At 40.6% G+C, this 24343-nt stretch overlaps 1 protein-coding gene across 8 annotated transcripts in view; it reads left to right on the top strand.

The window, feature by feature from the left end:
- The window catches only part of SGIP1 (SH3GL interacting endocytic adaptor 1), a 178642-nt gene that overhangs the window by 97895 nt on the left and 56404 nt on the right, over positions 1 to 24343 (top strand). For 4 of the 8 annotated variants that reach the window (XM_034779206.1, XM_034779207.1, XM_034779210.1 and 1 more), the window contains 7 exons: positions 2126 to 2203; positions 4270 to 4326; positions 5913 to 5967; positions 7957 to 8132; positions 16031 to 16042; positions 22706 to 22717; positions 23583 to 23607. In XM_034779206.1, the coding sequence (XP_034635097.1) occupies positions 2126 to 2203; positions 4270 to 4326; positions 5913 to 5967; positions 7957 to 8132; positions 16031 to 16042; positions 22706 to 22717; positions 23583 to 23607 (415 nt within the window). The remainder of the gene's footprint in view (positions 1 to 2125; positions 2204 to 4269; positions 4327 to 5912; positions 5968 to 7956; positions 8133 to 16030; positions 16043 to 22705; positions 22718 to 23582; positions 23608 to 24343) is intronic. The other 4 variants (XM_034779208.1, XM_034779209.1, XM_034779213.1 and 1 more) reach the window with 1 other exon arrangement.

Below are 24343 nucleotides of genomic sequence, written 5' to 3'. Positions count from 1 at the left end.
CCAGTCCGGAGCTCCCTCCTATACCCCAAACCCCTCATCCCCAGCCCCACCCTGGAGCCCGCACCCCCACCTCTGCCCCAGCCCAGTGAAAATGAGCGAGTGAGCAAGGGTGGGGGAGAGCAAGTGACGGAGGGCTGAGGGGAAGGGGCAGAGCCTCAAGGGAGGGGGCGGGGTTTTCTGCAATTAGAAAGTTGGCAGCCCTACTAGGTGCCTATGTTTCTGCCTCTGCACCTGCACATGTACTCTCTGCACACAGCAACAGAGGGTCCTGTGGCACCTTTAAGACTAACAGAAGTATTGGGAGCATAAGCTTTCGTGGGTAAGAACCTCACTTCTGTCTGAAGAAGTGAGGTTCTTACCCACGAAAGCTTATGCTCCCAATACTTCTGTTAGTCTTAAAGGTGCCACAGGACCCTCTGTTGCTGTGTGCAGAGAGTACATGTGCAGGTGCAGAGGCAGAAACATAGGCACCTAGTAGGGCTGCCAACTTTCTAATTGCAGAAAACCCCGCCCCCTCCCTTGAGGCTCTGCCCCTTCCCCTCAGCCCTCCGTCACTTGCTCTCCCCCACCCTTGCTCACTCGCTCATTTTCACTGGGCTGGGGCAGAGGTGGGGGTGCGGGCTCCAGGGTGGGGCTGGGGATGAGGGGTTTGGGGTATAGGAGGGAGCTCCGGACTGGGGCAGAGGGGTTTGGAGTGTGTGTGGGGGGTGAGGGCTGTGGCTGGGGTGCAGGCTCTGGGGTGGGGCCGGGGATGAGGGATATTTGGAGTGTGGGAGGGGGTGCAGGCTCTGGGAGGGAGTTTGGGTGTGGCCGGGGACCCAGGGCTGGGGCAGGGGGGTTGGGGTCTGGGAGGAGGGAATGGCGTGTGCTCTGGGTGGCATTTACCTCAGGCGGCTCCTGGGAAGCAAGCAGCATATCCCTTCAGCTCCTAGTGGGAGAGGTGGCCACAGGGGCTGTGCAGTTCCTGGCCAATGAGAGCTGCGGAGCCGGTGCTTGGGGTAGGGGCAGCATGCATAGCCCCCGTGGTCACCCTCTGAGCAGAAGGGACATATTGCTGCTTCCCGGGAGTTGCGCGGATCCAGGTAGGGAGCCTGCCTCCGCGTGCCACCAACCAGACTTTTAAAGGCCCGGTCAGCAGTGCTTACCGGAGCCAACAAGGTCTCTTTTTGACTGAGTGTTTCAGTCGAAAATCAGACATGTGGCAACCCTAGCGCCTAGGGAAATTTTTACTGCGAAAACTTAAGCACCAAGCAAGTTTAGGAGGCTTCAGGGTTTGACAGAAGCTGAGTGGGGGTGTCGTGAATCCCAGTGAGACCAGATGCTGAAACTTAGACACCTAAAGTGGCAGTTATTCTCATAAGTCCTGTTGTGAATCTAACCCTTGGTGTAACCTCCTTCAGTATGCTGTCTTCACGGTATGGTCTTGAAATCCCAAACTACAGAATCCCAACCATTCTGACTGTATCAGTTGTTGACATGTGCTGATCTTTTTTTATAGAGCAGAAGTTCTTGAGTTGTGGTCCGTGGCCAGATGGTGCTGACATCTCCTTCCCCATTTCCAGCTGCTAACATGCATTAATAGACTGACAAAATGTAGTAAATCCCTTCCTAATATTACCTTTCCATGCAAGCAACTGCTGTAGTTGCCACAGGAGTGAAATGGTGATTGTGAAGGGGAGGGAAGGTGGTCTGTGGATCAAGTAGAGTGGAGGTGTCCATGAGACAGTCAAGAAGGGATGTTTATTAAGAAGGAGTACACGTTACGAAAAGTGTGAGAGCTTCTGATACGCTACCTGATTCTTCCTGCCCGTTTTACAGATTCAGGGCCTAATCCTGTGGGATCAGGCCCATTAAGTGCTTGCTGAACCAGGAATAGGATCTGATGCGTCCTTGAGATACAAAATACCATAAAGCTTTTGTAGCCCAATATCCACCAAACTTTTTGTCTGGTGAATAGAGCCCTGGAACGAGTCCCAATGTTTCCTTTACATTTAAAGGAATCAAATTTGGCCAACGTTCTTTTTTAAACTGTATAGTATGTTTGCTAACTCCATGTCATTCTTTGTGTGTTTAAACCCCTCCCAATCCTTTAACACTTTTTCTACAAAAACAAAATCCATTCCAGCTTCCCAGCCCTCATCCTCATGAACCACCCTTCAATAACAAACCAGAATGTGCACGTGAAGGAGGAAAAAAAATTTCGGTAAGGAAACAGATTTCAGTTTAAAGCTTCCAAAGGGTAATAAAAACAGTGAGTAAAAAAATGTTTTAAAAATTGTTGAACAAATTAGGAAAACTGCCTTTCAGACTTCTGATATGTTAGCTATAAATACAAATTTACTACTAAAAAGGTAAAGATTAACAACTATGCAGAGCACATTCAAAGCTCAGTTTTTTCTCAGCCTGTAAAATAAGGTACTCAGTTCTGCATTTAGGTGCTTTGATACTACAGTGATGAGCATGATATAAAAACAGAAAGACTTAGGGCTTGTCTACATGAGCAGTTTGCACCAAGTTGGGGTGTGACTCTACCCCACACTGGCCTGCCGTAGACTAACTATCTGCACAGACCCTCTGGACACGTTAATAGTTCATTAATGTGCTTTGATTAGTCCTGTTTCAAAGCGGGTTAGCTCAAAAAGCATTAGAGAACTGTTAATGTGCATCAGCAGGGTCCACACAGACAGCTGGTTTGCAGGAGGCTACATCAGGGTAGCGTCACACACCAGCTTGCTGCGAACTAAATGTTCATATAGACAAGCCCCTAGGTGCTTTGTGGCCTGATCCAACTAAAATCAATAGGAGTCTCTCCATTGATTTGAGTGGAGGTTGGATTGGGCCTTTAAATTGGGGTATTTGAGTGCCCTCGTGCTACTGTTAACCCAGTTCCATTCTGGGTGCTGTCTAATTTAGCTGCCTGAGTTTGAAAACTGGGCCTATATTAAGTATCTAAATTAGAGGATTGTTTAAACATATTTAATGCCTTAAGTGTGGCCTGACATGTTTAGCGTGCATAAGTGTGCTTAGTTTGACATCTCTCCGACTGGTAAACAGCTTGTTGATTTGAAAAGAGATTGGTTTGCTGCACGTACAGTACATTTTACTTGTAGAGACTTCTTTGGCGTTTTTTAATGTGTGGTGAAGAGACAGTTGACTTTGCTTTAAGATGAACCTAACCATAGTGACATCAGAAATGCAGCGCAATTCCTGTGTAAACATTATAGTGATCTTCATCTGTGCCACTCGGTGGAAAGGTGCATTAGGGTTTCTTTTATAAACTCCTTTGGGCAAATGTTTTATAACTTTGCAATTAACATTTACATTGAGAGTACAAGTTCTCAAGCGAAGGCCAGAACTCTGCCCAGCTATCAGTTTTTGTTTTTGCTAATTAATGGATATTGACAAGGGAACCATTTTTGCCCTGGGTGGGGTTTGTGGGGTGTGTGTGGTAAATAATAGCAGAGTTTGACCCTAGATCAATCTGAGCCTCTTTAGATTTCCAGCACACACCTCAGGTGGAAAATTAGTCACTTTTGCTGCATCACTTAGCACCATTTTTGCAATGAATACAGTTTACTGCCTATAAGAAAGCAACATTAGTTTCTGCAGAAACCAGTAATACCTGTTGGCATGATTTTTTTCCAGAAAAGACTAAAGCAGTGGATGATGACTAAGCAAGGAGGCTCATTATATAAATGAAACATTACTTTTGCCAAGGCTTTCTACATGTACACATGTGTATATGTAACCCCACCACTACCACTGTTGCAATCTGAAGAAAGCTATGTATACTCAATAAGTGAAGATGTGGATATCTGTCCAATACTTGGTGGTCATGAACCTATAGCACTATAAATGTACTGAAGTGTCTCAGCACAGCACAATGAATTAATAATTTTGCTTCCCTTCCTCACAGGAGTGTTGTGGATTTCAATTAACGGTTGTTTATAAAGTGCACTGAAATAGACATGTGGAAGATTCTACAGAAATGCAAACCATCATTTATTTGCTGGGCTGTGGATTTTGAATTGCCCTATTCGTTACAAAAAATCAGCCTTTTACATTATTTTAAAAATTTCATCATTTGTATGAAATAGCTGTTTGTTATATAGGGACATCACAATCATCTAACTGTACTGACCAGTTTCTTTAGAGGGTTGCTAGTCTGGCCATTCTGTGACAGATTTCAGTAGTTTGTTCCAGACGACATTGTGTGATTCTTAGCTCTTGAATTTAAAAATTGTAAAATTATTCTCAAATGTATTACAGAAGAAAAGTAATGGAGCTCCAAATGGATTTTATGCAGAGATTGACTGGGAAAGATATGTAAGTATCTGGATGATCTCCTCCCCCCATTTAATAGATGTCAGTGCTATGTGATGAGGAATTCATATACCTTCATATGCTGTAGGATTATCTCACTCTGGTAGACAACTGTTTTCACTGATCCAAGTGTTTTTGCTTCATATGCAGCATCCTCATCTTCATTTCACTCTCTCTGCTTCAGAATGAAGATCACATCCTGGAGTATTCACAACTCCAGCCTGGTTCAAATGTTACCACGTATTTCAGACAAAGACTCAGTTTTCCTTTCCACATTGTTATGTGGAAATGACTATTACTAGAGCAAGCGGGGGGGACTGTCATGAGACACACTTCCCTCAGAAAATTTTTGCCTGTTGTTACGAGTTAAACCTAAGATTACTGGAACTTGGAGTGATTCATGAAAACAATATTATCTCCAATTTTTTTTGTTTGACATGTTTCATGTGCAGTTGATTTAACTATAGGTAGTTTCTCCTGTTGTTCATGTATCCTGCAGCAACAGGGGAGAAAGAAAAACCTGCAATAAAAATAGGAAAATGTCATTGTAAAACCACAAAAATTGATATGAGGGAACTAACCTGTTTTTTCATGCTGAGTGTGCCTCTTTAAGTGATGGAGTGAAACTTACTGTTGAACTACATCACTGTGGAGAAAAAAATGAATTCAGCTATTTTATCACCCTACAAATGTGTAGTTGAAACCTAACCTTATTCTGAAATATATTTTATATCCGTATGTTAATTAGATTGTGTAAAATTATCCAGAGACTGGGTAGCTCAAATTACCCATTAAGTACCAATTACCCTGAGTAATAAGGAAAGGTCTATTTGAGACCGATTATAATATCAATATGGAGTATGTCAAAGTTAACTGGGGAAAAAAATACATTTCAATTGAACATTGAGGACGTTTACCTGCAAAGAAGCGAACAGTTCAAAACTGTTAAATGCAGCACTAATAACTTCTGTCTTAACTGCCTACAGGTCTGACTCTATAGCCTATTCTACAGGCTCAAAGGCCTGCCAGGTCGAATGCTATTCTGGGATGTATGGGCTCTAGAGTAGAAGTCCTTCCCTAGAACGATTGTGTTTCTATACTATATGGCTTCTTATTTTTGGTGTCTGCCTTCCATTGTTTCCATCCCTCTTCCCAGCACTTTTTACCTGCCTAATTCTGTGGACCATAGTTGCAGTAGTTTCTGCAGCAACCCAACCGAGACTGTTAAAATCTTGTGCAATTCCTACAATCCTGCCTTTCTTTTCTCTTCAAACCCTTACACTTGCCAGGTCAGCTCTGTGCAGTGGACTTGATTGGCACTGCCAGAGTTAACAGCAATATCATTTACCTTGGCATGGTAGGGTAGTTTATAGATATTAGCAAGCGCAGCTCCAGCCATGTTAAGCCGCCTATAAACAAAGCCTTCCCTTCAACTTCTAGTATTTTTTTCTAATTTTGGGTAAAGCTCACTTAATCAGCCCAGTGTTGCCTTTGACATATCCTCCCAACAGAAGAAATAGCTTAAGCTGCTCTTTAATAAAATGTTTAACAAGAACTTAATTACTTTGCTTTGTTTATACCCCACCCAGAATTCACCTGAGCTTGATGAAGAGGGATACAGCATCAGACCAGAAGAACCAGGCTATATCCTTTATTGTTAGCCTTACATCTTGGTTTGCAAACTGTAATATGATCCTGGGTTCATGGAGTGGTCCCTGAAATTTTTCTGTACACTATTATTCCTCAGCTAAAAGTGAAGCCCAGTGGAAAATCACCTGATACAGTTAACCAGAAGGCACTTCTAATTGCCTTGTTTTATTCATAAGAAATTAACAGAAAGGAGTAAGTGGATAGGAAGTGCACTGGGAAATAATTATGTTAAGTGCATGCCACTAAAACAGATCTGATTATAATGCTTACAGTGAATAGAAGCAGATTTCTAGCCCTTTTCTCTGGGTTGGCAGAAACTAGAAGGATTGCAGAAGCAGTGTGTTCATTCATTGGAGGAAAGAAGCAGTTTACATCTCTCTGCAGAACACCTTTGGCCTTGTAAGAGAGAATTAAAACTAGAGGAACTGAGCAAATGTTACATTTATGAGTCTTGAAAAGTAAGAATCATCATCTAATGGTCAGAACCCAGATCTCTAGATTCTCACGCCTATTTTCAGCTCTGCCATAGATTCACTTGGGCAAGTCACCTAACTATTCTTTAGTTTCTCCACCTATAAAATGGGGGTGCTACTACTTTCCTTCTCAACGAACTAGTGACACTAGTGAGTGTTTATAAATCATGCTGTGATTCTCTGATGGAAGTTAATATAGACATGTGCAAAGTATTGTATTTAGTCTCCAGCTTGTTTATGCTGATCTAATAGCTGTTTAATTGTTGACACTCTTCCTTTCATCCATTTAAATGGACGTAAGCAGGAGCAAGAGGAGACATCTTGTTTTTCTAAAAGCAAATCTAAGCACAAATGAATTTCCCTTTTGAAAATCACCATTCATTTACATTGACGTGTAAGAGGCTGTGAAAGCGTAGATACATATTTTATTTAATATACATGTGTCTAGGGTGTGATAGGCACCCTAGAAAACCCTTAAGATAGCTATACATTTTATTTACCAGGTACAGAGGAGTCATAACATTTTAGATATTCTCAAAATGTAGAACAATATATACACACTGGCCCATCTCCTCCACTGTGACGCACAGAGCACAGGTATGAGGTGTGCATATGAAGGAGACTTAAAGCTCACATGTGCTCTCCCTTCATCCTCCTCCTGCTGGCCAGGACCTCTGCATTTTGTTTGAACAGGCTGAAGAATTCTCTCTTATCCCAGGATACAACACACAGCTGAGGATTGGCACAGTGAAGGGATATTGTGGCTATATCCCCTTTCCTCCAACCATATCCATGTTGCAGGGAAAGTTAGTGGCATAAGATTTGGTACTACTACACCCTTTACACGGTGGGGGGTGATCTCCCTTACTGGCTTTGCTCACTTTACAGGTAGTCTGTGTCAATGGTGCGATACAAAGCAGCCACACTGCATACAAGAATCTGGCCTGTGCCGTGAGCTGCCTTTAGTAAGTAGACCGTGGGAAAATAGCCGCATAACTTCCTCCTCTGCTGCCACTGAAACTTCCTGGTTACGTATTAATGTACAGAGTATAAACTGGTACAGTGCTGACTGGTGGGAAAAGACGACTCGTAAATGAATGCTATCCCACAGTGCAGTTTTACCTACTTTTATGAGCTGTCAGCAATTTACATCCGTGTGTGTGTGTATCTATTATATACAAATATGACAAAATGGAATACTGGTGACAGAATTGGCAAAAATGTGTATCCTTTGTTACCCATTCTTGCTGGTGTACAGTTGGAGTAAAATTTTCAAAAACATCTAAATCCCATTTTCCAAAGTGACTTAGGACCCTAAATCTTATTGGAAAATCAGAGGGATTTAGGCTTCTTAAGCACCTATGTCACTTTAAAGCATGGGCCTAAGGCACTTTTTGAAAACTTGATTTTAGGAGTTTGAAAAGATGGGGATGGGGGTACTCTTTTGCCTCCACTCTGTATGAAAAGCCTACCTCTTAGCAGAACAAAAAATTCTTTAACTGTGATCTACCTACCAAAGGAAAGCACTTTTATTCCTCAAGCGAATCAGAAGAAGAAGAAGAGTCACACAAGAAATTTAACATTAAGATTAAGCCTTTGCAGGCTAAAGACATTCTTAAGAGTGCAGCAACTGTAGATGAATTGAAAGCATCAATAGGCAACATCGCACTTTCTCCATCTCCAGTGGTGAGTGCCTTGTGTTTTAATCTTTTACAGAGTTGGGAGAACAATAACATCCTATCCTGGTTAACTGTATTAGTAGTCAGCAAATCTGTTACTTGAGCGTCAAACTGATTCATAGTTAAATACAATTTTTTTTGCACTTTGTCTAGTTTAGACACTATTTCTTAGTTTAGTCACCCAGCAGCCACGAATAGCTCTGGGAGATTGTGTCATGCCTTTTAATAGATATTTTTAGTTCAGAATGTGCTAAAATATTATAAAGTTTCCTGAATGTGTTAAAATACTATGAAGAGTCTTCTTATAACAACTTCTCTATGTACTCTTTTATTTTAGTGAGTTTCACACATCTCCAAATGACCAAAACCCAACATGTATACTTTTTTCTTATTTTATTATTTAAAAAAATTAGTCTTTGCTATTACAGTAGAATCTGGACAATCCAAACTCCAGTTATCTGAAACTCCCCATTATCCAAAACAGGGTCATGTTCCCCTCATATCTGTTAATTGCGTGGAAATTTCCCTCCGATGGCAAAACTTATTAGTGCCTGATACTGCCAATCTTACATTGGGCAGTAGCGTACGAGTCATCTTATTGAAATCAATGGAATGGATAATTCATGTAAAAAATTACTTCTCAACATGGATAAGGGTGGGAAAATTGGGCCCTCGGTATCTCTCATGACACTTGAGTAATTGAGATTGTACTGTAATAGCAATAAGACAATAAGGCAAAACTCCACTGAAGTTGTTGGTGCTACAAAATGTAAAAATGGCAAAAGTAAGATCAGAATTAAGCCTCGTGTATTTCCCTGCTTTTACCTTCCTTCTTTCATCCTCATGTTTTAATTTTTGTTTCATTTTCTGCAGTACATAAAAATCCATCAGAACTACCTCTTGTTTTTATCTGTTACTTTCCAGATCACAATCACACCTGTGCATCTTTGTAATAATACTGATACACAATGTTACATGTGCATTCCTTAATGAAGAAATAAATCTAGATTTCTAAAAGGAAGAACCATATTTCATTAAATCCTTCCTCTTTTTCATTCCATTAGCATGTATCTTTTTCAAAGCTTACCAAGATCTCTGACTTGCTATCCCAATCTATTCAGCTGTGCAAAGCTCTGTGATTTCTCTCCATAGGTAAAGCTTAAATGTTTTTGAAGTTGCATGGATTTGCAAGTCTGGCATCTTGCTTTGAGTTGGGATGAGAATACACCCCAAAACTCAAAGTGAAAATGAACCAAAACTGCAGTCTTCCCCACCCTCCTTATTCTAGGCCAGTGCAACATCACTAAGTTTTGTGAGTGTCTAAGTAACACCATTTATCCTTCCCTGAAGTGGGGAGTTTTAGATCTGGGATGAAACCCAAACTCTGGTGATAACCTGTCTGTGTGGTTTCTCTATGGAAGTTTTACTCTGATAATTGGCCCATTTATTGATTTTTAATGCTTTCTCCTCATTGTGACCAGGGTGCTTCCTGGAGTTTCACATTCAAAGCCCAGAACCTGTATTAAAGTTTCTAGGATCATGCAGCATCATCTAAACCAAATCTGTTTGTGATTCTCTTTGCCACATCACAGCCACAGTAGTCCAGTGTGCATATGTCTGTGTGTATCTATATAGGCAAGGGTATCATTTTGTGGGGAGAGGACAAATACTGGAAAATTTAAAAATAGAAAAAGCACTAAAAATATACCAAAGGGTTTTTACTGTCAGGTGCAGAGATAGGGGCAAAAAGATCTAATAGGTTTCTTCAATGTCTGATTTCTGCTTCTGGGATTAAAATATTTATCCTCATTTTAAGCAGCAGAAACTACAGTACTGCTATTCTTCACAAGTAGCAGCTGCTCTATGTAGAATTTGAAATCTATAAATTGGAGCAGTTAGCCCACAATGCAGCCCCCATTCTGAGGTCCTTCACCCTCGCTAATAACTCATATCTCCATAATTCATGACTGTCAGATGTGTGGTACTAACTCATCAGGTAATTCTGTACTTTGGTCATCTAATTGCCCTAAAGCTTATGAATTTGGGGTTGATCTCATCTGAAGAATATTAAAGACCATGAAATATGTTTGCAGGCAAATGAAGATACAGTAAGAGAGCATCAAAATTTGGTTGGTTCTTGGCAATCACATTTTTCTTAGCTGTTACCCTGCTTTAATAATTTTGAAAGAAAACTCACATGAAGCAACATGAAAGGAATTAGGCTCATGTAGCCACTTGCGCTCTCATACCTTGTGTTCCTGAAACTGAAATAAGAAAAACACAACTTAAATCCCACAGAACTGCACACACTACTAAATACACTGCAAGGTCAAAGCCTATTTTCACTTACAAATTAAATGAAAGTATCTGTTTCCTTGTTTCTGTGATTCTTTTTCCACTGAATGGGAGTTTTGCCTTTGACTGATATGGAGCAGGATTTAGTCCCTTTGCAAACAAATTCATGTTTGTTAATTTGCTGCTGCATGAAGCTCTTCCCTTTTGCATGCAAACGTGTCAGAGTTTGGTTTGTGGCTAGTCTTTGTTCTAGTGAGCTGACTTGTACAGTTATGAAATCGTAAAGATGCTGCAGCTGGCCTGGAGGCAGGACAGCAGCGTATTCTGTTGCTGTGTGCGGAAGCTAGGTTCAAGAGTCAATTTGGGACTCTCATTTCCTGGGCTGTGGGAGCTGTGGGGACTGTAAATCGTGCAGAATGATGGCTTTATTGTTCTGTGGAGCATGCGGCTTCCTGATCCACTGACACTGCCTGGAAGAAGTTAGACTTGGGGCTAGTTGCTGCGATGCCGATCAGAGAAGGGAAATATGTGAATTAGAAAGAAACATTAGGCAGAGATGAAATGGGGGAGAGAGAGAGATTCTAAGAGCCTGATCCTCAGCTACTGTAAATCAGCATAGCTCTATTCAGTTCAATGGAGTTACACTAGTTCCCATCAGCTGGAGGACCTGACCCTAAAATATTAACATTAAATTTAACTGGATTATATGTGGTCTGTCTGAAACGAGGAATCACTCATGGAGTTATGTAAGATAAAGGCATAGATCCAGATTCGTGGACACTCCCAAAATACATGCAGCAGAAGTCAAGGGGCAGTGTGTGCACAGCTGGCATAAAGCACTCCTTTGTGCTGCTCTGATTCTGGTGGTATTTTTAGCAGCTACCACCATATGTTGTGTTAAACTAGCCTGAGGGCTGGTCTTGCGTACATTGGCCTATAAGAACCATGAAGGGCTGAATACTTAGGCCAGGACTGGATAGCAGATATGTGTTCTAACTATGTCCCCCTTTCCTCATACACTGAAAAAGGAAGGCATGTGTCTGTCATGCAAACCCTACGTTGGATGTAGCCCACTGCAGGATCAACCCTGCACACTGGTGATCTTCCCTGGCTCACTTACTCAATTTCTGCAATCTTAGAACAGTGACAACTTGGCACAAAGCAGACACAGTGCCCCGGGCATCTGGCCGATATAACTGAAGCCAACGTCACCAGCACTGAAGCAATGATCCTCACGCACCAAATTTGCTGGGGGGACATTCTGTGCGGATGCCAGACTCTTGCCTTCCAAAACAAGCCCTCTATTCTCAACTCACGCGTGGTCAGAGATCCCGTGATGATCAGAGGACATGCTACAAAGACACACTGAAAGTGTTTCTCAAGAAAACTGATGGACATCACAAGATGGGAGCAGCAAGCCACCAACCAACCTCAATGGCACCGCATCCTCCATCAGGCAGTGGCCCGCTTCAAGGAGAAGTGCCTTGCCCTCCAAGCTGAAAAGAGAGAGAGAAGAGGAAGGAAAAAGAAAGCACTTTCTCCCAGCAGGCAGCTGACTTGCCAGGAAATGTCTGTACCTACTGCAGGTGGATCTGTGGTTCCAGGATCCTGAGTCATCTCTAAACCCATATGTGAATCTCGAATTGAGAGATTGCTGCTGATGATGACCTGGGGATCTGGCCCATATACTAGAGCCCCTTTCTGGTTCAATAACTAGGTACACTTCCTTGAAAACGTACCTTTATTTACGAGATAATATTAACACAAGCGTAGATGCTGCCACACCCCCTGGCTTGAAGTGGTTTCAATCATATACAGAGTTTACAGTTTGGTTCAATGGCTCTCAGCATCCCTACTATACAAATTTGTTTCAGCAACCCTGAACACAAGTGCATGTCCACAAAGTGAAAGGATTTTAGCCTACATTCAACCAAACTATCTTCCTTTTAATCTCCTGCTACAACTTGTCTCCCTCACTCCCATGGGCAAACACAGTATTGAATTCTGTCAGTGCAATTCAGGGAAAAGAACACTGTCAAGTTAAAAATGCATGTATTTTAAAAGTTGCCTTAACGAGGTTGGTTTGTTTTTTTAATAGTTAACTTAGAGGTGTGTGGCCTAGTGGATTGAGTGCTGGAGTGAGATTTATGAGAGCTCGGTTCTATTCCTGACTCTCCTACTAGCCTGTTGGGTGACCTTGTGCCTCAGTTTCTCTATCTGTAAAATGAAAATGATACTGATTTCCTTTATAAAGTGCTTTAAGCTCCACTGATGAAAAGCATTATAGAAGTGCTAGGAGGTATTATTTTCAGAACTGAAGGGAACTGAACTGAACCTGTAGCACTGCCTCCTTGTACAAATGGATAAAACCCTTATAGTGACTAAACAAAAGTAAACTTACTAGTCTATCTTCCTTGTCATAGAACAATAGGGTTAGAAGGGAAGGCAAGGGTCAACCCTCCAGACAAGATGCAAGATTTTGTGTCTAAACCATCCAAGACAGATGGCTACCCAACCTCCTCCTCTTGGAGTGAAGCAGCTTCTACAACTTCCCTAGCTCCAAACTGTTAAAAGGACAGGATGCAGGTAAATATCATGGTGACAGGATGTTGGGGTGATATTTACTGTCAGGACAATATTTACCTGCATCCTGTCCCTTTTAGCATTTGGAGCTCTGCTGAAATGATCTAAGGGGGTACAGTGGGAAAGCAGGAAGTGGGCCCAGGAGGGTCTGAAAGAATAATTAGACTTGTCTAGAAGCATAAATATAATCTATAGAAATAAAAAGAACTGTGCAGTCACTAGGGAAGGAAGCTGGAAAGTGACTTGCCACATTTTTCATAATAAAAAATAAAACTGCAGCTACTCAAGTAGTTCTAAGCTGTTAAATATGTTGCTTTGAGGTGAGAATCACAGATTTTAACAGTGGGACGTTGTCCTGTCAAAGTCAACTGTATCCTTACAGAGATGCCAAACAAAACCTTCCTTGGCTGACCGTAGCAGAGATGAAACCTCTGCAGTTATTTGGTGAGAGAACAGCTGAGAGCCTCCTGCTAAGTTTTAATCACTCTGTTTTGTCAGACTACCAGAGGAACAGTTCTATTTGAATATATGATCGCTCAATTCTGTTTTGTTAGAATCTCTCAGTACATAAATAAGGTCTGATAGATGCTTCTTTCTAGCTTGCTTGAATACACCTATTCTTTCCTGTTTGGAAGTAGTTTAATTTATGTTTCTTTACTTGTTGGGATAGTTCATGATGATGATGCAACCTGACGACATCAGATACTATATCCTCATGCGCCAGAGTTTTACATCCCCAGCCTCCTTCCATTTTTTTTTTTAACCTGCAATCCCTGCCATGTTGCCTGCTATTTGTACCATGGAAAATCCAGCCCCAACTAGTAAGGGTTTTTTAGTGGTCTTAAGCAATGTTTGTTTATGCTAAAATGAGTATATTTTATAGTACAAGCTAATAAGTTAGGTCCTGACCTAAATTTATGCATACATGCTTGAAAAAGATAGAATCACGATTCAATATTTCAACAACTAAATAAGAGGTCTGATTTTTCAGAAGTGTTGCGCTCTCACAGATTTTATAGACGACCTTGGGATGTGAAGGCATTCCCCACCTCTGAAAATCGTGTCACTTTTATTTAGGTGCCATGGCCTTTTGTCCATACGTAGAGGAATAATGACCTGAATAAATCACTTTTTTTTCTGAACCTAACATCCTGGTAGGAAAACCGGAGCTAGTCGGGGTGACCCAATAAGCTATCATACATGTTTACAGGACTAGTATTAACTTTTTGAAACTGACAAAATCATTAGAAAACTTTTGAAATCATTATTTTCATTGCATTGGACTCTTCAGATCTTTGTAAATGAACCATCTTTGCTAGAGAAAACTTGTTAATAAGCCCAACGTGCACCCATGTGTTCTGAATAAAAGAGAAATTCACCATTCACTGTAAAAGTTAGCTTCTTGATTTACAAATTAAAACTCAACCATATGCAGTATTTCTTCTATTTCTTGCACAACTGACCTCTGAACTTCAAGGTGATAGATCACCCTATTTGGTGCAGTAATATAACCACCCATTAAAACCTAACAGTGCTGGTTGCCTTTGCTAGAGTGGCCACCAATCAGATACAGCCAGGCTGGAAGACAATACCTCATTTAGAGAGATGAGATTTTTTCCAAGTGTAATTATGTTTCATAGCTGCTGCAGCAGCCATCATCATGGCAGCATATACAGCGGTTTCAGTTGTTTCCAGTAAAGACTTACCGTATTTATGACATATAAATAAATGTGTCTTTTATGAGAGGTTGTTTACTCATTTGGGGGAACTTAGAGTGCATTCTCTGAGTTCCTCCATGGAGTGGCCATACAGATAAGTTTCTCAAGGGTCAGTAACTGGTTGACAGACAAGAAATAAAGGGTAGGAATAAATGGTCATTTTTCAGAATGGAGAGAGGTAAATAGTGGTGTCCCCCAGCGATCTGTACTGGGACCAGTGCTGTTCAACATCTTCATAAATGATCTGGAAAAACGGGTACGCAGTGAGGTGGCAACATTTGCAGATGATACATAATTACTCAGGTTAGTTTAAGTCCAAAGCAGTCTGCGAGGAGTTACAAAGGGATCTCTCAAAACTGGGTGATTGGGCAACAAAATGGCAAATGAAATTCAGTGTTAAGTGATCTAAATTAGCTGTACCATTCAAAAAAAAGATCTTGGAAGAATAAGTTCATGGAGGATAGGTCCATCAATTGCTATTAGTCAAGATGGTCAGGGATGCAACCCCATGCTCTGTGTGTCCCTAGCCTCTGACTGCCAGAATCTGAGAGTGGATAGCTGGAGATGGCACTAATTGCCATGTACTGTTTGCCTCTGAAGCACCTGGCATTGGCAACTGTTGGAAGACAGGATACTGAGCTAGATGGACCATTGTTCTCAAGTTTGTGAGCAGCATCATTTAAATCTCTTTCTAACTAGCATAGCAGCTGAAGCTCACTATGGGACAGGAAGACTGCTGAAAAAGTTGAAAGTTTATTTAAAAATGGAAGAGCTTCTGATGAAACAGATGCAATTGCGGTCACCTCCCTTGAGTCATGCGGGGCTCTATTTCTCCATCCCCTGCCTAAAATGCTAGAGTGCTGAGCTTAGGTGCAATGTTTTTTTAGAAGCCTGCAACTTTTTGAGATCGGATCCTTTCATCATTCTTGCATTTGTCAAAGCTTGTAGAGTATGGCACTTTATTTTCCTGTCGTATAAACCCTTTTAAGAATTTAAACTTTTAATTGAAAATTAGCTTTGAGTGTAGTTAGAAATAGCCAGCTATGCCAGTAGCATGTAATCATTTCTGTAAATGGTTTAAATAAAAGTGCTGTGCTGTTGTATACTATTTTTCACTATAATCTTATGTCTACCTGAATAATATTCAGACTGTTTGTATAAAATATTACCACTTTGCTGCCCGTTTAACAGGTCCGTTTAATGCTGCTTTCCATAGATGTAGATCTTTTTGTTTCTCCGTGTGTTAATTACTTTTAGAAAATATCTTATTTTCTCATTTTCTTTTTTTATTTTGGCTGCATTCTTTTAGAGGAAAAGTCCGGTAAGAAATAATTTGCTCTTTTTCTACCTTTTTATAACTTTTTTTTTTTTAACAGAATACTTTCTTTTGGTGTTTTTTTCTGTTTCCTCTGACCATTTTTCACTTGTCTGTAGAACTGAAATGTAAAATGCAAATACCGTATATCATTGTTTACAAATGATGGTGTCTATTCTTTCTCCTGTGGATTTAATTCAAAGCTATTTTTAAAATGAGCTAGGTTTCGCTTCCATTAAATTTAATTATTTTCCCCTTTGGGTGTGTGAGAAGAGGAAAGTTTGAGGGTGTTTTTTGCCCAAAGATTTATGGGATGAAATCCTGTTCCTAATGTAGCCAATGAAAGTTTTCCCATTTACTTGGGTGGGCCAGGATTTCACCCATGATATGTTTAATTCACATTACATTGCATGTCCAGTTAACAGATGATGGGGAAACCAAAAGTTCTATAGCGTAACCTTTGCTGCTGTAGTAACATTAACAATATTAATGTGTTCTTGCCAAATACTTGGTTATAAATTTTCATGCCATAATGTGTAGGCCTACACAGAGTTTTGAACATTAAATGAGTTGTGTGGTCTGAGCACCAGATCTCAAGAGAGGAACTTCTAAATTCTAGTCTCATCTCTTATAATTACTCCTCCTATTGCCTTGGGCAAGTCCCTTGAACTTTCTGCCTCATTTGCCATCTGTAAAACAATGATTTTTCCTGACAGTCAGGAGTCTTGTGAGTTTTGTTGGCTAATGTTTGGGCTGAGAAGTGGGTTGTAAGATAAGCTGAGTGATAAGTTCTAGTTATTTAGGCATATTAGGTACATGTTCTAAAGATGAACTCTCCTTTCTTCACTTTGCTACCTTACAGTACCTCTTATTACTTAAGTTTTCTTGTGGCATATGGTAAATATTTTTTCTCCCAAAATAGTTTTGAATAGATTTGAAGTAAAGTAAAAGTCCACTTGTTTCATCATTAAAAGAAACCAAATGTTTAAGACATTTTACAAAGCATCTTAATTTTTAATATGGAAGAAAATACTACCTTGATCAAATAAATAAATTATAAGAGGACTTGCTAACTAAGAAGAACACTATGCAAATAGATCTTGTCGTAGAAAAAAATGTAGGGCCAGATCCTTAACTCACCTAACTCGGTAGCGCTCCACTGAAGTTGATGGAGCTATTGCATCTGACACTGGCTGAGGTTCTGGTCTATAAACATCCCACTATAACAGAAATACCTTTCTGATTCATTTTCTCCATACCACTGCAACTTCAACTTGAAGTTAATTAGTAAATTTTAGGTGGAGCTTTCCTGCAGTCTGTCTGTATTGCAGGTGGTGTGTCTGTATCGATGTGGCTTTTGTTCCTTTTCCAGAAATCTGGGACTTTTTGATCTTCGCTGTCTGCATAACCATTCACAAATAACAGTCAAGTTTTATTAGAAAATCTAAATTAGAATTTGAATGCTCTCCTGGCTTTTAAAAAAAACACTCATGCCTTTAATTATCTAAGGTACTTTTGTTTACCCAGTGACCCCATGGACTTTGTCACTGGTCTGTTGAATTTCACATAGTTTTTTTCCTGCTTTACTTATTTCCCTTGCTGGGCAGAATAGACAGCTGCATTCATATACATAAAATGGCCTACCTGCTTCAAAATGAGAGATGACTTGTCCCATGGTAGGATAGATGAGCTAACCAAAGATGCAGAGGTCTGGTCTAGTCTTCATTGTGCACATAACTCCCATTAACCTTAATGGAAATAATACGTGCAGAACAAGGGGAGAATACAGATCAGGGAAAAGACCAAAATATGAGATGTCACTGGGATAATGGGGAGTGGAGGGTTAGGGGGATGGAGAATGAGAGAGGCACTCTAAAGGTATGCAATGAAGGTTTCAGTCAAATCCACTATTTGTTATGTAAAACCACTGAAGTGCTCTCTGTTTTTTAAACAAATAAAATTCTTCTCAAACTTGCACAAATACAGAAGCCTCATTGGACTAATAAATTTATCACATCTACCCCATTAATTAAACATTCTTAATCATATCAGATTCCTGAATTCAATAGAAAAAGGACTAACCTAGCAAAGACTACCTTGAGTGGAACTGTCAAGTATTCATTAACAAATATCACAGAGTTGTGGGAAAAGTCCAGTAAAACATCAGCTCAACAGTCCTGTATTTATTGTACATCAAACTGACTGCGGAGCTTTGCGAAACGAGAAGAGTATGCCCAAGGCAGTTGTGATTTTGACATGTCTGACTGATAGCATTTGAAGTTCCAAAACCCTACACCATCTGTTTGCAGAACACCTAGATAACTGAAACACAAGTCTGAGATATGTCATGAGTAACTTCAATTTTGATTGATGCATATGTGGTGATAGTAAGTTGCAGTTGTTTATTACAGGAAAAAGATTTTTACCAGTTGGCTACACCAAAGGAAAAAACAAAAAAACCCTCAAAGGCAGATTAGGAGGTTCCTTGGAAAACTGGGAAAATGACATTGATCCCTTCATTTACTTTCTTTGTGACTTTGGCATGATTGGCCATAATGGCACATGTACCATGGCTTTTCCAGTTTCTTTTTACAGAAGGACCTCAAACACTGAGAAATGTGAACATCTCAAATCCCCGACCTTATGTGGCAGAGAGGTCATAAGAACTTGTATGGTTCTTGATTTGGAACATCACCAGTTGCTTCTAAACCCTTAGATGAACTTAACTTTACTTGATTACAGATTACAGGTCCCTGAAAAATTCCCCCTCCACTTCTGATGTGACATTTGACATTAAGAATATGTGTGCGTATTGGCAGGAAAAGGGAGATGTCCTTGCCCCAGTTACGGAACTGTCAATTACTAGGTGCAGTAAATACACCACAGTTCAGCTTAGCATTGTCTTCAGAAATGGTTAATACTTTGTATCAAATTCATTAACCCAAAGAGACTGTCTCTCTTTCGGGTATTTGTGCAGGTGTGAGAAGAATATTAATGGTTTTGAAGATTATGTAGTACCTTACTCTCAACTTTATCACTGATTTCATGAAACTGTTAGTTTTAGCCATACATTTTAACTTATCTCTGCTGTAACACACACCTGCTGTATATGTATATACATTCAATTATATACAAGCACACACAATAGGCCATTTGTTCAGCCTTCCTCTGGTTGCTTTGCTTTGCTCTGGCAGCACACAGCAGCCAAAACCCCCTGCCGATCCAGCCCTCTGTGGATTCCTCCAGCATAGGAGGAACCCCTATGTAGTAGCTCTAGGAGATGTGGACAGGAACACGAGTGGGCTCCCACAGTTCCCAGCTACTGGTACAGCACTTAGGAGTCATAGGCAGCTAGGAGCAATTTAAAGGATATCTGAGGTTGCTGGAGTTCCTAACCCCAGGATCAGGGAGCTTCAGAGTACCAAAGCATACCCCACCTCCCACCCACTGCACCAAGCTTGTCAGCTGCAGCTGAAGATATATGCTGGCATCTTCCTTATGGCTTGTATCAGCAGGTAAAGTTATAGTGCTACCGAAGGAAATCCGAGCCAAAGAAATAACCACCTGTGTTGTGTTGTCCAAACATGGTCTGTGAAGCTAGTAACTTAGCTGATTGGTGCACACATAGAAGATTCTCACTGGGACTTAGTGTCCTTTAAATAGGGAAGGGATTTTCATAGAAACGTAGAAGTGAATCCTAGAAAAGTAGGACTGGAAGGGACCTCAATACGTCATCTAGTCCAATCCCCTGCACTTAAGGCAGGACTACGTAATAACTAGACCATTCCTGACAGGTTTGTCTAACCTGTTCTTAAAAATCTCCAGTGACGGAGATTCTACAACCTCCCTAGGGCTTTCATATTCATTGGAAGACACTTAGGAGAGAATACTGATAGACTCCATGTATATGTACAACTTTCTACCCCATTATACCTCTGAAGCATACACCAAGGTGTTGGCTTATTATATTCTTTTCTTGTTCTGCTACTGGGTTGTCTTCCTCTGTACAGTAGTGGTTCTGGGTATTCCTGTGTCCTTAAAAGTTCAGACCTTTTTTGGATGTGTGTGTGTTTGCGGGGGGGGGGGTAATTGCTCCCCATAATCCATTCTTCTTGTGCTCCGCCTCTGGCTGAGTATTCTCACTCACTCTTTTTACATTGGCTCACATTAACAAGTATTTTTCCTTATTGATAATAGGGTCGTCATTGAGCTAGGACAGCATGTTCTCAAACCCCGTGATTTTCATTTCAATCAACTGAAAATTTCCAAGGAAATATTTCCTCTTTTTGTTAATGGCAATTATTTCTCTCCTGTAGAGCTTTTTTTAAAAAATTCATTGTTACCTTGGCATTCAAAACCAACTGCCTCTCAGTCCAGTTCTGTTTCTCAAATGCATATATAATGTACTCACCACCATGGTATTTAGGTGCCACGTGTTTGAAATAGTTGCTGGTCTGCTGCAGTTTCTTTATCCTCACAAGATTTGGGTTTGAAGAATCTCTTCCCAGGGGAGGTCTGTGGCTTGTTTATGGCAGTGTTCTCAAAGTTTAAAGATGCCTCAGGATGAGACAACACCCTGCATAGACGGCATAACCCATTAACCTGCCTTGTAGAGTTGGATGAGACTTGAGGTGTCTTTAAAACACCATTTGACACCTGACTTAGCACCCAAAAATACTTAATTTCTTTTAACAAAAGGCTTCCTATAGCCTGGTAAATTAAATATATTTTTAAATGGGGAAATGACGCTTCAAATCTTTGGGGTTTATGGTTATATTAATATATCTTTTTTAAATCCTGGGTTTTTTCCCTCCTCATAGAAGGGTCCTGTGAGCGCTAATGATGCCTCTTCCCTGATTTTTCTTCTTGAGGAGAAACTGTCAATCTTTCAATCATTATCTATCAAATTGCTTTGTAGCATTTTGTAATTTACAAATGTGGATTAAAATTAAACCAGCCAACTGCTGTTCACTTGGAATCTGACCCGGGCTTTGACTCCAGGTGTCTTGAGCCGAAAGGCTAGTGCCCCAAGCTAGATACTTGGTGCTTTTTAATATCTTATTTTAAGCTTAGTGCTTCAGTGGGTTGTTGGTCAGAGATTTGAACTGTGAATTACAAGTGCCTCTAACTCTGGCTTATTAGTCTCATAGTGTAAGGGAAGTTAAAGTGGCTGAAAATTGTGCAGAGACAAGTCCAGGTGCTACAGGAACAAGGAACAAAATGAGCTTATTCTTATAGGGCTCACTAGGACACACTGTTGTTTTTTCTGGTAGATATTTTTACTGTAACAAAGCAACATGACCTAGTGCTTAGTTCCTGACACTTTGAGCTTGGAACTAATGAGTTCTAATAGCAGCTCATCATGACTCTGGGCTAATCACGTGCTCCCAGTCCTGCAGTAAGCTCCAGTCACTCTAATATTGGTAATACTTACCATTCTTACAGCTCAGCTCAGAGGGAATTAAGGTTGCTCAGCACCTCAGAGTCATGCCTTTAATCCTCTATCTCTTTTCATTTTCTTCTTCTGTAAAACTTGGATAAGAATATGGTACCTCCTTCCCAGGTGCACTGAGCATTGATTGTGAAGCACTTTGAAAAATGTAATATATAAAACACTCTACACATGTTGAGTATTAGCTATCCCCTGCAGCTCTAATATTACTATCTCAGAGGGAGAGAAAGATCCGTATGTCTGGACTGTGCCTGCCCTAAATCATTGGCTTCTTGGGTTCAAGGACAACCTGGAATGCGTTGTACACACCAGTGTTCAGCTCTCTCTCTCACTCTCTGTCGTTGTGATGACCCCTAACAATAATTAAAATAGTGCCGTTGATCATTTTAGTTTGCCTCTTCTTGAAAAATTATCCATTGGCTCAGCTTTATTTTATGGCATGGTCCTAAAGAACTGAGGAATTATTGCAAGCAAGAAAGACAGAACAAGAGGAAAGGAACTTGATCTTGAGATCAGATGCACACCTGTTGAGTCTCCACAGGTTGGATACCATCTCTCAGGATTCCTCAAGAAATCTCATGCATTTTCTCCCATGGTTTTTCTCTTGAACTCACACTGCTTATGTGAGTGGTTCAGACAACTCTTCTCCATTGTGCACTCTCCCAGCTCCTCTGCTTTCCATGAGTTAGTTGTATTGTGAGGAGTATGGTAGCTGAGAACAAAGGAGCCTGGAGGACAACATGAGCAAAGGAAATGAGCCCATCTGCTTGCCCAGTACTCCTGAGAGGGGAAGGTGCTTGTAAAGAGGTTTCTAACTTCAGAACTGAGTTGTGAGGAGAAGAGCTCCATTGCCACAGAAATGAGGGGAGGGAGAAGATGTTTGTAGAGATGCCTGAGTGGTGTACTTATTACACCTAAAGTTGGGAACTTCAGGCACCCTAACAGACATCTTCCATCCCACTGTGATTCTGGAGCCTAATGTTTTATGTAGTTTACCCCCCAAATTCCTGACAGCCTTGTAAATCTCTAAAAAGCAGGGTCAAGGTCATCACCATTAATGAGCAAAACCCAAATTCGGGTAGGAGTGGGGGTGCAGGAGTTCACTTTTCAAAACACTATTTATTTAATTAGAAAAATCTCATATTACCCAAGTCTGTTTACTGATCTGTCATTCTCTGACTAGGTGTCTGTTCTCTCTTCCTTCTTGCTGATCACAGAGGCGCAGCCCGGTAAGAACTCTTACAATGTTGTCCTTACATTTGTTGTGAAAATGGCTGACTAGTTGTTGGGGTCTGGTTTATTTAGCCTTAAATCATTTTCTCTGCGTATCTGTAGTGAAGTAAATGAATGTACACTTTATTTGGTATAAGTTTTTTTTTTTTTAACCTTCTGAATGATGTATCAGAGAGAAGTCAATATACATGCTCCTTTGTTCAAATAGATATGTATTTGTATTAGTCACTCAGGGTTCAGTCCAGCAGCGGTGTGAATGAGTTATAGTTATGAAAGCAGGCCTGAGCCATCAGTGCTTTGTTATTGGGCTGCTGAGCATGGTGTAGTGTTGTTCTCACGGTCCAACAGGGTGAAGAAAACCGAAGGGAGAAGGTGATTCAGGCTAATTGCAAGAACACTGTGCCCAGCATACACACGAAAGCATTGAGCAGCTTGTTGCGGAAGATGTTCCATGAGACCCTTCTGAAGTGTTCTCCCATGGCTGCCCCTGCCCTGTTGCTTGAGAGCTGGCCTTAAAAGAACACAGGAATAGGTGCTACCCCTGATAGGTGGTAGGAATAAATGAAAATCCTGAAAATGGCTGCCATTCATATCAATTGCATTTAAGTACCTATTCCTCAACCATGCCCTATCCTTGTCTCCCCTGCCATTCTCTTCAGGAGCAAAACTGATTCCATAACGTGTACATGTGTGTCATAAAGGTAATTACCAGCATAGTGGTGGATTGGAGTCAAATTTCATTTACTCCTTAGTATTGATGCTTGTCTTCTTAATCAAATTGAGATGTCGGCTTTGTTACCTGTTTTACATATAAATTATGCTCACCTGGTCCTAAACCTTAGTGTTTGTTTCTAATTCCAGGGTGCGATTAAAAGGAATTTATCCAGTAAGTATATATTTTTTAGTTTGCAGGAACAGATAGTGTCTCAAGAAGACTGATTCTCTTGTGAACTTTAAAGAAGGCAAATTTATGTCAAAACGCGCTCCTCTACGTAGTTTTCAAAGTACACTTAAACTTTCATTTCCCAAAGAGTAACTCTTAAAGGAGAACTCTAGGTACTGTATTATTAATGACTGAATCCTTGAAATGGATGGGGGATGTAATGGATGTGCCGTTGAACTGCTGTATCTAGTGTTCCACCCTTCAGGAATGTGTTGCTTATAAAATTAACTTAGTCTATTAATGTAGGGTGACCAGATGTCCCGATTTTATAGAGACAGTCCCGATTTTTGGGTCTTTTTCTTATATAGGCTCCTATTACCTCCCACCCCCATCCCGGTTTTTCACATTTGCTGTCTGGTCCCCCCACTATTAATGTGATATGATGCCTCTAAAGTCAAAAGGCACATGGAGCATTCTAAGTTGGTGGCATGCAACCCTGTTCAACAGACTATATTTCTTAGAATGTCAAATAGTCCCAACCACACTTCTTCACCTTATTATGGCTTGAGATCACTCAGCCTCTGACTTCTATGTCATAGTGTCCACATTTAATTTTTAGCATGTAAGTGCATGCTAGTTTCATGTAGTTGAGGTGATCCACATCTTTGAGTAGTTCATATGAAAAATTGAGATAGAGAACTCAAGTGAGAACTGATCTAAACAGAACTATCATATGCGA

This window comes from Trachemys scripta, chromosome 8 (genome assembly GCF_013100865.1).
Source record: "Trachemys scripta elegans isolate TJP31775 chromosome 8, CAS_Tse_1.0, whole genome shotgun sequence".
NCBI classification, from domain to species: domain Eukaryota; kingdom Metazoa; phylum Chordata; order Testudines; family Emydidae; genus Trachemys; species Trachemys scripta.
Note: the sequence above shows the minus strand (reverse complement) of the source record. Positions and strands in the feature narration are given on the sequence as shown.